Genomic DNA, 12,503 nt, shown 5'->3' on the forward strand with positions numbered 1-12,503 from the left:
AGTTCTTACCCCCTTGTGGGTGGGGTTAGTCATTGCGGTCACCATCTTGGAAGATGGCGTCTGCTGGGGGAACTGCTTGTCATGGCATTTACAAGAGTCAAGGGTGGAACTCATGCCCTGTGGCCTAAACTCTCTTGAACATTACCTACAGAGAGGACACAGGCCTGTGACCACCCACAAAGGACAGCCAAGACAGGGCTGGGTACAGCTGTCATTTTAGCTATCTGGAAGGCTGAGGCAGACATAGAAAGGGCAATTAAATAATACCCTGCATTAAAATAAAAAGTGAAAAGAGAGCTCAGGGACTCAGTAGTAGAGCCCCTGTCTAGACCACAGTGAGGGGATGGGGTGTGGCTGAGGGTAGGGTTTTCCTTAGAAGGTGGAGGCTCTGGATGTCACCTCCAGCGGAGGGAAAAAAGGGAAGCCAATTGGAAAACCCTTGCATAGCAAGGCACCAAAGGCAGAGAGGCCTAGAGGAAGCCCTGGAGGCAGCCTGTTGCCTTGGTGATTGTCACATAAAAGAACCAGGGCTTCGGTGTAGGTTCTTAAGAGCCTGATCTTTATTAAGTTTAAAATTCCATCTCTCTGGCTCTGAGCTGAGCTGACTTGATTTCTGGTCCTTTGGCGATCTGGAAGGATCTTGTCTGAGTCAGAGCCCCCAGAGTTCTGAGACCTGCGGGTCGAGTCTGGCCTCTGTGGCTTGAAACTAAGAAGAGTGTACATCTGAGAGCCTGACCAGCATGAGGGTCTGGGTTTGAGAAAGGTGGGCCTGTGGGTACCTTGGGAAGAGGCCTCAGCTTCCACAACTGTCATCCACAGTTCCCCTTTCAGGGAACTCGACATGTATGGCCAGCTGTAGCCCAACCTTTCAGTGAAAAGGTTTCTCTCCCTAGAACCCACTTGGTGCCAGGCAGAGGCTGGGAGATGGCTGTGTGGTTTCTTTTAGGGCACCTGGGCTAACAATATCAGCCACACAGTCCCTAGTCTGCTGCAGACCCTGTAGCCTTTTCCTTAGAACCCCTAAGAAGATGGAAGAAGGGAGGAGTTCCTTTCTCCTTAGGCCTAGAGATCCAGGACTGGTTTTCCTTCCTCAGACCCAGGGGTCTAAGCCCCAGCCCTCCTCCCTCAGACCCAGGTATCCAGGACCCAGCCTTCCTCCCTCAGACCCAGGGGTCCTGGCTCCAGCAGGCCTACCTGGTCCCTTTCCATCCTTCCTGGCCCAACATCCCTGGGCTCGAGGTCCCGCCCTCACCTCCGGGGGTTGCAACTGCCCCTCCTTGACCTCCTCCTCCTCCTCCTCCTCCTCCTCAGGCGCAGTGTCCTCGTGCGTGAAGGGCACTGCGCAGGTGGGCGAGTGGAATCGCAGGCGGTAGAGCAGCCGCACCCAGCGGCCAAACTCGCAGTCGCGGGTCTCTGGAGGAGAGCGTAGTTGCAAGTAGAAGGCGCGGCCAGTTCGGAACTTGACCTTGAGCTGCTGGCGGCTCTCATCATGCACAAACAACTGCACAAATTGCAAGGGAAACAGCCTGAAGAGAGAAGGGGTGGCTCAGTCATGGTCTTGGGTTTCTAATCCATCGCTGTGGACTCCTACTACTGAATGGGCTGTGTGATGCTTACCGTGGCCAGCTACCAGACTCCTGTCTCAACCTCTCTCGCATCCTGGTCCTGCCCTATCATCAATCTCTCACAGTGATACCTTCCGGTTGCACCTTGAATCTCTATATCTCCGCTTGAGCCCCATGCTTAGCTTGGCCCAATCAAGTCAAGGCTGGGGTCCTCACTGTGGACCAGAGCTTGTCTGCTTGGGGGGAGGGGGGACAGAGGGGTCTCCCCTGGCCTGTTTATAGTCTCCATCACTCCGTGTGACAGTTCTCCATCCATCCCGTTGACTTCACCAATGGCTGATGCGAGCTCCTTGGATTCTAAACTCTGGGCTGATTTTGCCATTTTCCCTACTATGGTTAACCACTGGAAGGTTGCTTATAAAATATTTGAATAAATGAATTGCTCACACTTTCAGCTAGATTCAAGGTCCAACAAAGGAAAGGAAGATACAGTCTGGAAAGAGTAACCTGGCTCAGGCCACATAGCAAGGGATGGAAACTATTCATAGCTCTGGGGTTTGTTAGCTACAGCAAGAGGTCACTGCACCCTCCTCTGGCCTGGTTCTATTGCTTACAGGACCCGATGTGTCCAACCTCTTTGCTCCTGTGCACACAAATACACAAAGCACACGCCCTCTGCTTCATGGTGTTCTACAGTGGATGATGGACTTCCCTGAAATTGAACAGCTCTCACTGACATTTACACACTGCTCATGCTGTGCCATGTGCTGCAGGAAGAACTGTCCTGTCACCACATGTTCCAGATGAGGGGACAGAGGTGCAGAAAAGAGAATGAAGGCAGGACTGATCCTAAGCTCTGGGATCAAGAATGTTCCAGCCACAGGGGAGTCACGTTGACTCAGCCTGGTGCCAGGAGGAACCTGGAGTAGGTCTGGGACTAATTGCTAACAGGGTTTGTTTTGTTGACAAGTGTAGTCCAGGCTGGCCTAGAACTAGTTGTGTCACTGAGCCTGGCCTTGAACTTCTGATCCTCCTGTCCCGACCTTCTGAGTCTTGGGATGACAGTTTTGAAGGTTTTGTACCACTTTTGTCAGCTACAGGCAGGCAAGGACAGGGTCAGAGAGACCCCTAGATTGCATTTAACATTTAAAGCCTGTTGTTGGAAACTGTGAATCTTACCAGGGCAGAAAACAGAGTGATGCTCTCCACTTAGGTAAGGAGATAATTGGGTGAATTCGGGCATTTTTTTTCTTTTGGCTTTTTTTTTTTTTTTTTTTTTTTTTTTTGAGACAAGGTCTCATACATTCCTGGCTGACTGAAATTTGTAGTTCGGGCTGGATTTAAACTCAGAGATTTGCCTAACTCTGCCTCCCAAGTGCTGCGATTAAACATGTGAACCACCGTGTCCAGCTAAAATCCACCTATTCTTTCCTTCCTCCCTTCCTTTCTTGCATGTGGTGGTCATAGGTCAATGACTTGCATGTGTGTGTGTGCATTGCATGTGGTGGTCATAGGTCAGTGACTTGCATGTGTGTGTGTGCATTGCATGTGGTAGTCTTAGGTCAGTGACTTGCATGTGTGTGCATTGCATGTGGTGGTCATAGGTCAGTGACTTGCATGTGTGTGTGTGCATTGCATGTGGTGGTCATAGGTCAGTGACTTGCATGTGTGTGTGTGCATTGCATGTGGTGGTCATAGGTCAGTGACTTGCATGTGTGTATGTGCATTGCATGTGGTGGTCATAGGTCAGTGACTTGCATGTGTGTGTGTGTGCATTGCATGTGGTGGTCATAGGTCAGTGACTTGCATGTGTGTGTGTGCATTGCATGTGGTGGTCATAGGTCAGTGACTTGCATGTGTGTGTGTGCATTGCATGTGGTGGTCATAGGTCAGTGACTTGCATGTGTGTGTGTGCATTGCATGTGGTGGTCATAGGTTAGTGCTAAAGGTCTTCCTTCTCCTATCATTCTCCCACCTCATTTTTGGAGAGAGATTTCCACTTAACCTGGAGCCAAATGATTGGATAAACTGGCTGACCAGCAAGCTCCAAGGACGGCCCATCTCTGCCTCTCCCAACAGGGAGCTTACCATGGGGCTTGGATGTTTATATGGCTGCTGGGGAGTCAAACTCAGATCCTCATGCTTGTCCTACACTCTATTGACCAGCTCTCTCTCCTTCTCTCTCTCTCACACACACACACTGAGTCCCTTTTTACTTTTTATCTTTTTTTTTTTGAGACAGGGTTTCTCTGTATAGCCCTGGCTGTCCTGGAACTCACTTTGTAGACCAGGCTGGCCTCGAACTCAGAAATCCGCCTGCCTCTGCCTCCCAAGTGCTGGGATTAAAGGTGTGCGCCACCACGCCCGGCTTTACTTTTTATCTTAAGACAGGGTCTCACTAAGTTGTCCAGGTTGCCACTTTCAAAGCTCAATTTGGCCTTGAACTTGTAATCCCCCCGTTTCAGCTGCTCAAGTCGTGGGATGATAGGCCTGTACTATTAGGCTTGGCCTTTTTCTATTTTCTCCCTGTCTTTCGTGAACTGAGATAGGATGAGAAAGGATTCAGGTCTCCAAAAATATTGTACATGTCCTGTAAGCGTGTACATGTTTCCTACATGCAGGGCAAGGCCTAGGCTGGGGGAAGGGATGTTCTGTTCTGTGTGAGGTTTGTACTTGGTGGTATTGATTTTCACAAGTTTTCAGGAAGAGGAGCAAAGTGGACAGTGGACTGTGAGGAGCTCAGGTTCTAGTCCCGACTGTGGGACCCTGGGCCGTGGGCCCAGTCTTTGAGCCTTACTTTATCTCTCTGGGACAGAGTACCTGGAAAGCAGAAAGCACTGTGTAAACAGCCACCATCCAGACCCTGGGATGCCACTGAGGGCTGTCCTCCCTCATCTCGCCTGACTTCTGATCTCTGTGAAGTGCCCTGTCATTTTTCTTAGTGAAGAGGTCTGGTGGTGGTCTTGGTCCCTGGAGCCTTGGTGGCAAAATGGCCGGCAGAGAGGTTGGAGGAAGTTGGGACTTAGAGGGGCAGTCACCCGAGGAGCTGCAGGTGTCCATTCTCCTTGTCAGGGCCGGCCAGCAGCAGCAGGTCTGGCAGCTCCAGGGCAGGACTAGAGGCTGCCACCCCCATGGTGACCTTGTTGGCGACTTCTCCAAACCGGGTCACCTGGGGCCAAAGGTTAAGAGGATCCATAGATGGAGAACAGAATTCAACAGGAATCTGACTGGGTGTTGGGGATCTTGACAGAGTGAAAGGTCATGAACTAGGGGAGATGAACAGTAGGTTAGGGGCTGGGAATGTGGCTCAGAATATAAGCACACATGCCTAGAATCCCCCGGTGCAGGGCTGGGGTGTGACTAAGGGGTAGAGCTCCTGCCGAATACGAGTGAAGCCCAGAGTACCAGCCATATTACCTCTAAAAAGAAAAAAAAAAAAAAAAGACTTGTGGGCCTGAGATTTTAGGATTAAAGGACAAGAACCATATGTGTGTACAGTCAAGGAAACTGAGACAAAGGCTTCTGAAGACACAAAAAGCCCAGCGGGCTCAGAGGTGATGTGGATCACTTGGAAAGAACGACAAATGATGGGGGGGCTCCGTACATCAACGGGTCGGAGGTCCGGGGCTCCACACCTGCACGAAGTTGCTTTCAAAGATGGGAAAGTCGCGCAGCTGGTCGAACTCGCCGCTCAGGAGGTGGCGTTGGAGGCGCCCAGGGCGGCACGGGGCGTAGGCTGGAGCCAGGGGGCGGTCTGCAGGGGCGAAGCGCGAGCATCCATCCCAGGATGCCAGGTACATGAACTCTGACCGAGGGCGCATGCGGGGCAGCGGCCTCCGCATTGCTGGTCCCATACCTTCCCCGGCTCCCTCTCTAGGGCCAACCCCTCCAGGTAGAAGTCCTTTTGTCACCTTCCATCCCCTCAGAACTCGTCTCACCTGCTCCGCCGGGAGCGGCCTTAAGATCTCGCCCGCCCTTCATCGCCACGCCCCGGCCCTGGGGAGGAACGCCGAGTGAAGCCTGGGACAGACAGATAAAGGGTGGGGCCTAGAGCTTGTGACTTTACAATAGGGTGCCCGGCGTTCCGTGACGTCACCGACGTCACCTCTCTCCTAGGTGGTGTCACCGGGAACGTGAGCCCTAGAGACCCGGAAGCAGAAATGGCCGCCCTAACTGCGGGAGCAGGCGGACGGGCGCTAGTGCGCAGGCGCGGCGTGCGGCGCAGGCGCGTGAGCCTCAGGATGAGCCCTGTGTTTCCTAGCGGGCTGTATGGCTCTCTGTTTTTCTCAGCGCTCCGGTATGGTGGCCGCGGGTGCCGGGGTGACCCGGCTGTTAGTGCTCTTGCTGATGGTAGCCGCGGCTCCTAGTAGAGCCCGAGGCAGCGGCTGCCGGGTCGGGGCCTCCGCGCGTGGGGTGAGTGTTAGTGGCCGGGGCGGGGCGGCCTCCTGTGGGCGCTAGATGGACCCCATCATGAATATTCATGAGAGGATGTGGTTTGCTCGGAACCTGGGCTGCGTAGAGTAGTGGTAGCTAGCCTCTCCTCTCCGTGCTCGGGAGGCTGAGGCTGGAGGATCAGGGAGTTTGAGGCTAGCTTGGACTGCTTAAGATTGTCTTAAAAATACAAAAGTGGGGGTATGTTGGTGCACGCTTTCAATACCCCTATTAGGGAGGCAGAGGCAGGTGAATTTCTGAGTTCGAGGCCAACCTAGGACAAAGGGAGTTCTAGGCCAACCAGGGCTACACAGTGAGCCCTGACTCAATAAGTAATTAATAAAGATATGGCAAGGAAGCTCTAGTGCTAGGGGTGGAGTCATGTTTCTGAATATGCATGAAGAAGTCAGGTCCTTCAGGAGCCAGAGTGCTGTAGGATGCCTGGCTAGGAGAAGCTTGAAATTAAGACATCTAAGGCTTAGGCCTGGGTGTGGGGTGCAAGGACACCTTGGGTTACCTAAGGTCCTGTTTCAAAAAACCCCAAAAATAGGGTGCTGGAGAAATAGGGGTCAAGAGAACTGACTGCTTTTCTGGAGTACTTGGGTTCGCTTTCTGGCACCTACCTAGAGGCTCACGACTGTCTGCTAACTTCAGTTCTTGGTGATTGCACACTCTCTTCTGGCTCACCAGGCACCAGGCGTGCACACAGGGCACATAGGTACATGCAGCAGATATCCATACACAAAATTTAAAAAAAGAAAAATTACAAAGAAATTAAGTTGATGGTGGTGGTGCTCATGTGTAACCCCAAGCGTTCAGCAGACGTAGGCAGGAGGATCATCTCCGGTCTGGATCAGGGAGTGGTTTAGCTAGACTCTGCTTCAGAACATGGGAAAGAAAGTGTGGATCTAGGATGTACCAGAGAGAAGTGGGCTTCTTGCCAATGTGAATGGTCAGAGTATTAGCATGTGCAAAGGAAGCCAGTACCTGTGAACTGAATGAAAAGCTTAATGACCTGGGGAGGAGGGCAGAGCAAGGTGGTATTTACCTACAAGGAGGTGGAGCAGAAGAATTGTGAATCTAGCTCGGGCTGTGCACTGAGACTCTCAAAACCAAAAAACGAACAAAAAGATAATGACCCGGGCATTGGACATGAGAATAACAGCTTTTGGAGTTTTCTTTGGGCTATGGAAATGGACTGTGTGGATAGTCATGCGAGGCAGGCCTGGGCAGAGCACCTGTGATTGGATGTGAGCATGAAGCTCCAGCCTGTCCTTCTGCCCCGCCCAGAGCGCGAGTGGTTCTTACGTGGGGTCCTTGTCTCCCTTGCAGACCGGGGCCGATGGCCGTGAAGCTGAGGGCTGTGGCACCGTGGCTTTGCTGCTGGAGCATTCCTTTGAGATCGGTGAGATGAGTGTGTCTTCAGCCTGACGCCTGTCCTTCGGTGGCGAGGGCGGAAAGCACAGACAGAAGAGGAGTTGTCTTTAGATGTCCCCATGCCTGTGGTGGCTTCAGGGTTGCAAGGGTTTAGCGCTTGCCAGGTGTGCCCAAGGGCCTGGGTTGCATTTCTGCTAATGATAATTATAAACATACACATACACATATATATGCATATATAAATATACACACATACACCACATGTACACTCCACACATATACTGATTCATACATATGTATGGATATGTACATGCACCTATGTAGACACATGTACATGTATGATGGGTAAAGAAACTATTTCATGCCAGGCAGCCTTCTTGGTACCCACTAGCCATTTGTCACTGATTCCAGTGCCTGGAAGATAGGTTCTTAGTAACACCCATCCAAAAATGTACGGCTGTGACCATCTTCTTATTATGATATGGTTCATTGGAGTTTTCTCTGGCGATTATAACTTGCTTACACAGATGCCCAAAGATTGTTTTGAGTTGCCTTAACTTGGCAGAACAGAACAGTTTTTGCCTGCTTGTATAGGTATCAAAGGTCTTCTTGTGGTTTTCACCTTTAAAATTTAATTTTCTTTTATAATTGCAGTCACATCAGAGTAGGGGAGCCAAATCAGGAACTTCAAACAGCTGGTTATATCTCATCCATAGTCTAGAGTAGAGAGAATGAATGCATGTGTGCTTGCTTACGCTCAGCCTCCTCTCTACACTCAATATAATTCAGGGCCCAAACCTAGGGAGTGGTGCCACCCACAGTGGGTGGGCCTTCCTACCTCAATGAATGTGATCAATATATTCACCTGCAGCTATGCTCTTAGCCCAGCCTGACCTAGACACCCCTCACTGAGACTCTTCTCTGGTGACTCTAGATTGTGTCAGGTGGGCAGTTGAAACCAGCCATCAGGGCCCCTGACTATTCTTACTCATGTGGCCGGCTGTCAGTTTTGACAGGTTCTCCCTCCATAATCTGTATGAGTGCTAACTTGTATTTAATTTCTATAAAAGAAATTCATCTGGACACATGCATGTGTATATATACACGCATGTGCATATATGTGCACACACATGTACATACATGCAAACACGAGTATATATATGCATGTCTCTGTGTGTATATAATTATCTCCTTCTTGCCCCTAGATCTGTAGGAACAACTCAGTCAGCTGAAGAAGGAATGTCAGAACAGACTTCTCTAGCCTCTGACCTGTGTCCTGCTCCACTCCCTCAGAGAGCCCTAGTTGGTCTTGTGAGGCAGTGGTGGGAGCACTGGCCCATTTTGCTGCAGAAGAAAGAGGTCTGGGGCAGCACCACAAGACCCCTTCTTTCAGGGAAGGCTGAACTGGGCCAGCCCCAACATCTGCCTGACTAGCTAGCCTTTAGCTTTGCCCACAGCTCCTTAATAGAGTCAAGCACTTGTGACAGCTAGGCCTGGGGCTGTGAAGTACCTAATAGCAGACAGGTAGGTGAAGAAGCCCCCTGTCACCGAGATAGGGCAGGTCATGCCGTAGGCGATGGTAAATGAGCTCAGTCCCCCCACAGGTGATGGAGCCAACTTCCAGAAGCGTGGCTCGCTGCTCTGGAACCAGCAGGATGGCACCCTGTCAGCAACACAGCGACAGCTCAGTGAGGAGGAGCGTGGCCGACTCCGGGTGAGGCCCCCAGTGAGCTCGGCGCCCAGCTAAGTCAGTCTTCCCCATGAGAGAGTCCAGAACAGCTGTCATTAGACAGCAGGCTCTTTTCAAGTGTCAGCCTTGTCTGAGGTGGGCTCTGTCCTTGTTCCCACCAGAAGCTGCCATGTTGCAGTTTTACTTGTGCCCAGTTTGAGAGAGGGTGTCAGGGAAATTTGCTTTGCTGTAGTGGCCCTATGCCTGGATGCCTTCTGTGTGCAGAAAGGTAGCAAGAGGCCTGCCCTCTGCCCCTCTGCCCTCTCCACGGGAGTCTCTGTCCTAGCTGCCCCCACAGCAGCTGTCTGTAACGCCTGGGTTAGGTGTGTTTGGTGTGGGGAGCAGGAGTGGCTGGATGCGTTGATGTGGTTCATGATGTCCTCGGTGGCTTCTCCAGGGACAGGACAACCGTGTGCGAAGAGTTCTCGGCAGGTTCTTGTTAGCCAGGGGCTGTGAGGACAAGGCTGGGGGCGCGTTCTCCTGACCAGCCTGGTGGGCTGGCCCTCCAGCTCATGGGACTCTGTCTAACCTGCAGGATGTGGCTGCTGTCAATGGCCTCTACAGGGTCCGGGTCCCGAGGCGGCCTGGGACACTTGATGGCTCAGAAGCTGGCGGCCATGTGTCTTCCTTCGTCCCAGCGGTAAGTCACTGATGAGGACTGCCTGCATCCTCATTCCTGGCTGCCTCAGTGTCCCCACCCTTCAGAGCCCTTCCTGTGGGGCCCTGAGGAATTGAACTGCTGCAGTCGGTGATGGTCCAAGAGACCTGGAGGTGGGGCTGGGCTTCTGAGAATGCTTGTGCGTTTGTGGGGGGAGCACAGCAGAGCTGGGTAGCTCTCTGACCACCTGCACCCCACCTGTCTTCCACAGTGCTCCCTGGTGGAGTCACACCTCTCGGACCAGCTGACCTTGCACGTGGATGTGGCTGGCAACGTGGTGGGCCTGTCCGTGGTGGTGTACCCTGGGGGCTGCCGGGGCTCCGAGGTGGAAGATGAGGACCTGGAGCTGTTCAATACATCTGTGCAGCTTCGGCCTCCCAGCACTGCTCCAGGGTGAGAGCTGGAGGGAGACCAGGGCCACCGGCTGCCTCAGGCGCCCAGGTATTGAGGCTCTGCCCCTCACCTTGCCCCTTCCCTCCCATGTTTAGCCCCGAGACTGCAGCCTTCATTGAGCGCCTGGAGATGGAGCAGGCCCAGAAGGCCAAGAACCCTCAGGAGCAGAAGTCTTTCTTTGCCAAATACGTGAGTGTGGCTCCTTGACCCCCTGAGGTGGCCTGTGTGTGGCCTCTGGTGGGAGGCTGCGGGCCGTGGACCCCACTTGAGGAGTTTTCCAGGGCTAAGTGGCTCTAGAAGCCCAACAGCCTGGGCTGGGTTGGGAATCTGCAGGTGCAGGCATCCCAGGCCTGCTGGGAGCAGAGTGGTGTGGACAGGAACACTGTGGGCGCACGTGCAGGAGGGCAGGAGGGCCAGCAGGGCCAGGAGGGAAGGGGCAGCCCATGTTCAGAGAAGTGAGAGGGTTGAATAGGTTGAACCCATGGGGGGTCCAGGGCCTGGAAGCAGGTAGCCTGGAGTAGATGCAGGGGGTGCAGGTGGAGGTGCAGAGGAGCCCTCGAGGGCAGCCTGCCAGCCTGAGGTGTCTGCAATGGCCAGGCTTCCTGAGTGGGGCTGAGGTGCAGAGTGGGAGACCCTCCTGAGGAGCTGGCTGCATGTAGCCCTCTATCCCTTGAGGCTGGAGACTGGGGTGAGCAACCGACAAGGCCAGCAGGGCTCAGGGGAGAGCTGGGTGGGTGTTGAGGCTGGAGACACTGAACCAAGCCCTTTCCCCTAGGGGCCTCAGAAGCCCCCCCCCCCCCCATGTCAGGAACTGAGGTCTGGCAAACCTCAGCCCTTGCATCTCTGTGAGGGCTGGCCCTTCCCATGGCCAGGCTGCTGACCTGCCTCCCTCCCTCCTCAGTGGCACCTCATCCTGGGGGGGGCCGTGTTGCTCACAGCCCTGCGTCCTGCTGCCCCAGGGCCTGCGCCAGCGCCAACGGAGGCCTAAGTGAGGACACAGTCCCCTGCCCGCCTTGCCCTCTGCCCATGCCCTCCTGTCCCTCCTGTCCCCTGCCCTGGCCCTGCCTGTAGTGACTAGGGGACCCAGCCCCTCCCCTCTGTGGCCCTGGCCCTGGACCATCCTCATCACTTACCTCCCTTCCTCTCTGCCTGTTTCTGTGTCCACCTGTCCTGCCTGCAGTGGATGTACATCATTCCAGTTGTGCTGTTCCTCATGATGTCGGGAGCGCCGGACGCCGGGGGCCAGGGTGGCGGTGGGGGCGGGGGCAGCAGCCGGTGAGCAGCTGTGCCACCTAGAGCCCCCCCAGAGCCAGCCCAAGAAGGAGTTCCTGTCCCCACATCTCCCTATTGCATGAATATGGAAGGCTGTCCCTTCAGTGAGCCCTCTGGCCTTCCTGTAAGCCCCTCTTTCTGTCCCTGAGCCTCTCTCTCATCCTGTTGACTGAGAGCTTGGGTGGACCTCCCTGTAGCCAGCTCACTGGCTTCCCTGGGCACTGCAACTGTGTCCCACCATGTGGCACTGTGTTCCTCTGTCTGCTAAACACCCACCAGTTTGCCCCACCCCACCCCACCCCACCATTCACTTTGGGAACTTGCCAAGCTCTCTCCAGCCTCTGTGCCTTTGCCCTGCAGGCCCCATGTGCCCCTCACTGTCACTCTCCAGCCCTTTGCCAAGGATCTGTGGCCCAGAGGTCTCTGCTTTTAGTGGCTAGGTCTGCCTCCAGCCCACTGTCCAGGTGGCATGCTGTCTTCTTTGCCCCCCTCTCTGGTGCCCTGGAATACCACGGTGACTTCTACCACTATCCTTTCTGCCTTTGGATGGCCAAGCCTGGATCTGTCACCAGGAGAGGATTGTGGGCCTCCACGTTAGTCTGTGAATGCACACTTCGAGTGACTTGTGTGCAGGTTTTGAGAGCCGGTTTTGCACTAGCTGCTCGACAGCTGCTGGCACGGCCGTGCTCTTGCACATGCGCCCCTGTGGGCATGGGGATTGCTGTGCAGCCTCAGCTGTGTTGTGTGGCTGCTGATTAAACTGTCCCCTAAACAGCCACTCTTCAGCTCACTTCCTGCCTTCTGTGCTTGTGAATAGTCCTGAGTTGCCGCTGTGGTTCGCCTGGTTTATGTTTGAATGGCTTTCTTAGGGTATGTTACAGAGGGATGCCTGGGCAGATTAAAGTTGCTGTGAGCAAGGATGCCTTCCGAACTGTGGGAGGAGGCTGGTTCCTGACCCTCCTGACACATTTCTTGGTTCATTCCCAGCACAGCTATGCGCTTGCTGGCCCAGCAGCCTCACAGGCTCATTTCATATCCCTCATCCTCACACAAGGATTGCACTGGGACCTTGTGTGTT

The 12,503-nt window shown here is 53.8% G+C and overlaps 2 protein-coding genes across 7 annotated transcripts; one reads left to right on the forward strand and one right to left on the reverse strand.

The window, feature by feature from the left end:
- Nucleotides 1-547: 547 nt before the first annotated feature.
- Nucleotides 548-5,677, reverse strand: Garin5a (golgi associated RAB2 interactor 5A). Of its 5 annotated transcripts, none has more exons than XM_021167832.3 (5): nt 5,504-5,675; nt 5,201-5,319; nt 4,604-4,734; nt 1,195-1,526; nt 548-706 (listed from the first exon to the last, which is right to left on the reverse strand). In XM_021167832.3, exons 1-5 carry the CDS (start codon nt 5,544-5,546, stop codon nt 570-572), a joined length of 762 nt encoding a protein of 253 aa, XP_021023491.1. In that variant the 5' UTR covers nt 5,547-5,675; the 3' UTR covers nt 548-569. The 5 variants fall into 5 exon arrangements, with proteins under 5 accessions (XP_021023491.1, XP_021023490.1, XP_029335777.1 ...); XM_021167834.3 differs by having other exon boundaries at nt 558-706; nt 1,253-1,526; nt 5,504-5,668; XM_021167831.3 differs by having other exon boundaries at nt 5,201-5,677.
- An 88-nt stretch (nt 5,678-5,765) lies between these two features.
- On the forward strand, nt 5,766-12,203 carry Emc10 (ER membrane protein complex subunit 10). Of its 2 annotated transcripts, XM_021168485.3 has the most exons (8): nt 5,766-5,978; nt 7,329-7,401; nt 8,978-9,087; nt 9,638-9,742; nt 9,972-10,153; nt 10,249-10,342; nt 11,055-11,141; nt 11,334-12,203. In XM_021168485.3, exons 1-7 carry the CDS (start codon nt 5,835-5,837, stop codon nt 11,139-11,141), a joined length of 795 nt encoding a protein of 264 aa, XP_021024144.1. In that variant the 5' UTR covers nt 5,766-5,834; the 3' UTR covers nt 11,334-12,203. The 2 variants fall into 2 exon arrangements, with proteins under 2 accessions (XP_021024144.1, XP_021024143.1); XM_021168484.3 differs by lacking the exon at nt 11,055-11,141.
- Nucleotides 12,204-12,503: the final 300 nt, after the last annotated feature.

The sequence above is a fragment of the Mus caroli genome, unplaced genomic scaffold, assembly GCF_978045245.1.
Source record: "Mus caroli unplaced genomic scaffold, Mus_caroli_1 scaffold_8, whole genome shotgun sequence".
NCBI classification, from domain to species: Eukaryota; Metazoa; Chordata; class Mammalia; order Rodentia; family Muridae; genus Mus; species Mus caroli.

Excerpts from the sequence above, each read along its gene's own strand:
- Garin5a (XM_021167831.3), bottom strand. The coding sequence starts at position 5,419 with ATGGGACCAGCAATGCGGAGGCCGCTGCCCCGCATGCGCCCTCGGTCA. Across the intron at positions 4,735-5,200 it reads TTGAAAGCAACTTCGTGCAG|GTGACCCGGTTTGGAGAAGT; the intron begins GTGTGGAGCCCC and ends CTTTGGCCCCAG. Across the intron at positions 707-1,194 it reads GAAGGATGGAAAGGGACCAG|TTTCAAGCCACAGAGGCCAG; the intron begins GTAGGCCTGCTG and ends CACTCTTCTTAG.
- Emc10 (XM_021168484.3), top strand. The coding sequence starts at position 5,835 with ATGGCTCTCTGTTTTTCTCAGCGCTCCGGTATGGTGGCCGCGGGTGCC. Across the intron at positions 9,088-9,637 it reads AGGAGCGTGGCCGACTCCGG|GATGTGGCTGCTGTCAATGG; the intron begins GTGAGGCCCCCA and ends TCTAACCTGCAG. Across the intron at positions 10,343-11,333 it reads AGTCTTTCTTTGCCAAATAC|TGGATGTACATCATTCCAGT; the intron begins GTGAGTGTGGCT and ends TCCTGCCTGCAG.